The following is a 4,006-nucleotide window of genomic DNA, read 5'->3' on the forward strand; positions in this document are numbered from 1 at the left end:
GGTTTTCACTGCACCAACGGTGTATCGTCGATATATAATCGAATCAATCAAGGACTGCAGTGTTGCTCTTGTAAGATGTCGAAGCTATCGTCCTGTTCTAAGGTGCTCCCGTTCTCTTTATACACTCTTACTGTGATGTAGACGATCCATCCTTTGGATTTGATGCTGTGACATAGTAGGTGTCCTCCATGGGTTGAAGGAAGCCCATATTTAGTCAACGACGTAATTACATCATCAAGAAACGTCCACCTGGAGATGTCATCAACAATGTCATCGATATCACAACAGTCCTGCCCAAATATGGAATTGGTGGCTTAGGGCAGGGGTCTTCAATGAGATGAAGCAGGGACCCCACAACCTGTTCATGGATTACATATAGTTTCATCATTTGACAGTACTAATCATCAGTGTATTTTGGATTCTTGTCAATTTGTGTTTTCAGATATTTAACCACTTGAGCCGTCATTACCTAGTAAACTTGACCTTTTACTCTGTACTTAGTCTGCTCTTTTTCCCCTTTACACCAAACCTCTTTGCCGAAAATAGCCGATCTACAAGCTCAAAACGCCTCACAGCGCGAGGCGTTGTGAGCTTGTAGATCGGCTATTTTTGTCTACATCTCTCAGAATATGGACACTAGGGTTCAAGTTGTTTATATAAAAATATTGGTATATTTTGGAGGACCCCCTGTAGTAACTATTAGGGCCCCCTGTTGAAGACCCCTGGGTTAGGGGGAAAAGTGACTCTCTACAGTGCAGACTATTGATATATTGACAAGTTGAATCATCTTCACTTTCAACAGCCTATGTTTTAACTCATATAGTGCCAATCCCGAGAAGACTCGTGAAAAATACTTGAGTATCACATGGTGCCAATCCCGAGTATTCTCGTGAAAAGTAATATATTACTGTAACGGCGGATACATTACCGAGAACAATGGCCGGAGGTCCGGAGACGAAATCCGTCGCTGATTTCGCATCATCACGGCTCCACGAGCACAAAATAGTCCCATCCATAACATTGAGGTGGACGGGGGATCTCATCTTTAATGTCCATTATCTCAAAACTACACTTTAGAAGCTAGGATGGAGGCAGATGCTCGCTTATGTTACACATGTATAAAAGCTCCCGGTCGGCCATTACACAACTCCACGTGGACAACGATTGGTTCCGGCGCAGAACGCGATGACGTCAGACCGGAAGTGTTTGCGCTGTGGACTTCTGGCCTTCAAAATAAGATAACGGGGGTGATGCCAACCTGAGACTGGCATCGTGGACTTAATAATCCGTTAATTTCATGGGCACTAAATGAGTTAATACATTTTTAAATGTTTGTGAACACGAGTGTGAAAGAATATCCTGCATTGTCAAATGGGCCAACAGGGATCCTTATCAATAAAATAAAATAAAAACTAAATAAATAAAGAACTAGAAGTACTTTAAACTTTGCCCCAATCATCGAACAAAAAGAACAAAATGTAAACTTTGCCCCAATCATCGAACAAAAAGAACAAAAGGAATTTTACCAGTGGCTTCCAGAGAATGTGTCTTTTAAAAGGGAGAACTTGGTAACTTGAGGGGGCAAATTAATGATGAACTCATCACCATGCATTAATTCATCATGCATTTAGCATGAGCTGATCATTAATTCACTATGAACTAAAATGGTGAAGTCTCTATGACTTAATCAAGTGTTCAGTATTTACTGTTCTTTTCCTTGAAAATATCCTGCAAATGCATGTGCATGCAGGTTTCATTCCCTGTTATGTCTTTACATTTTTTATGGAGAATGGAGTTAAAATATGTAGTCAAATCTGTAATTAAAGCCTAACCCTTTACCCAAAGATTAATAATGATGTTTTTACAGCGTTGGTTGGTGTGTATAGTTTGGTGATTCTCAATCTTATGAATTTCAAGGACCCCCCAGTTTAATAATAATATAATAATACATAATACATTAAGCCACGGACCTCCTTAAATATGATTATTTTGTTTTAATTTGGGAAAAAGTGGACAGATGGGTGGACATTTTCACTTTATTTTAATGATCAATCAATTGATTGTTCTCGGACATGGATCAATGGAACCAGCATGCTGTAGTAAGTAGTTCATAATGCATCTACTCCTGTATACCACAAGCTGTATAGCAAAAATAAATACAATTACATTGTTTTAACATATTATTTCGGAGCGGTGCAAAATGCTCCTACGTTTCAAATTGTGTATGTCAGCCAAAAAATATGTATGGAGGTCCATGCTCACACACACACACACACACACACACAAAGTAACTGACATCACGGACAGAACAGCCCATACAAGGAGATATGCACATGTGTCGTGTTTGCACCGCTCACTTCACACAGGTGTGATTTTTATATTAATGCTATTATCATTACAATCTTACTGTTTTGCCAACTAGTCCCACTTGCAATATCTTCATGGCCCACCAGGGGATTGAGAAGGTTGAGAATTAGCCTGGAAAAGAGACCAATCTGCCATTGCAAAAAAGAAAACGGGGGGAGCGGGGAAAGCCCTGCAGATTTGATCTGACCCTGCTCAGTTGTGATTGGATTTGGCTTCCCCCGAAGTTGTGGGGCACCAATCAGGGCCCAGTATGTAAATATGGGCCAGGTTTATCAACAGAGAAAGTGGTAGTAGGCCTACACATCCGTGCTCATACACATACAATAACTGACATCATGGACAGAAGAGCCCATACAAGGAGATATGCACATCATGTTCGTGTTTGCGTCGCTCACTTCACACTGGTGTGATTTTCTTTTTTTTTAAATGAGCCCTTTTATTTGGAAATGCAGGTTCCACAGAGATTCCAGACTAATATCTTCAGTCTGGATCATGCCAGGCTATAATAGTTGAGAATGGCTGCATGGGTTGGGGATGTGCAGAGAATGGTAGAGAGACAGGGGCTGACATTTCTAAAAGGCCCTTTTGGTAAAAAATATATATGCGACATGTTGTGACAGGGTGTGAGCTTGGTGGTCGGCTATTTTCTGCTTGATTTCTACACGGAGAGGGCAATTCTTTCAACATAAAATGCTATACATTCAAGTTCAGGAGAGTTTGAGCAAGGCAATTCTCTTGAACGCTGCCTTCCAAGTAAGTATGGCATGGAAAGAAGGCATTTGCATTTCTTCATGGTAAAAAACTTTTGATGGGTATGTGTGCTCGTGCCTGGCTGGTATTGAGTGTAAAAATTTACCTTTAACCCATTTAGACCTAGAATTATTGAATGCTTTAACTATTGAAAAATAGCAGATATACAAGCTCACAGCGCGGCACCGAGTGCCGCGCTGCAAGCTTGTAGATCTGCTATTTTTTATGCTGGTGCTGTCAATGATGGTGTTGGGAGTGTCTCTCCTGACATGAAGGCATCCTTGTCGTAGCTGACCCCGACGATTAGCGAGCACCAGGGGTGTAGTTCTCCCGATTTAAAATGAATCAAACACGGAAATACAATTTCCTATGCGCTGTTCTGGCACCAGAAGCAACATTATCTCCATAGGATTCCATTCATTTCCCCCGAACTTTTACATTTGATTTTCTTACCTTAATAAACATTGTCATAAATACTTTACGATTCCTGTAAAGTATTTACTTGACTATTGTAACTCTCTCCTCACTGGTCTCCCGGCATGTGCACTCAAACCTCTCCAACAGGCGAGCACCCATCCTTAGGCCTGAGTGGGCTCTACGACGCTGTTTGATGCTGGTGCTGGGAAGGTCTCTCCTAGGCCTGAGTGGGCTCTACGACGCTGTTTGATGCCAGTGCTGGGACAGTCTCTCCCGTCATGAAGGCGTCCTTGTCGTAGATGACCCTGACGATGAGCGAGCAGCTGGGACACGTGGCCTCGTCCTCGCCATTCTGCAGGTCCTCCCTGGTGATGGTGAAGCGGTCCCCGCACGGACACGGGTACGTGTACGTCTCCGTCTCCTCGTCAAACTCAAAGTCCTCGATCTCTACCTCGTCGTGAAACACGGACAT

The 4,006-nt window shown here is 42.3% G+C and overlaps 1 protein-coding gene across 1 annotated transcript; it reads right to left on the reverse strand.

Moving 5' to 3' along the window:
- Nucleotides 1-3,751: 3,751 nt before the first annotated feature.
- LOC308302242 (diphthamide biosynthesis protein 3-like) lies at nt 3,752-4,006 on the reverse strand (the record flags this gene model as incomplete). The annotated part of the gene is made up of 1 exon (XM_080746500.1): nt 3,752-4,006. One exon carries the CDS (start codon nt 4,004-4,006, stop codon nt 3,752-3,754), a length of 255 nt encoding a protein of 84 aa, XP_080602626.1.

Source organism: Nannobrachium achirus (genome assembly GCF_963921795.1).
Source record: "Nannobrachium achirus genome assembly, chromosome: 17".
NCBI classification, from domain to species: domain Eukaryota; kingdom Metazoa; phylum Chordata; class Actinopteri; order Myctophiformes; family Myctophidae; genus Nannobrachium; species Nannobrachium achirus.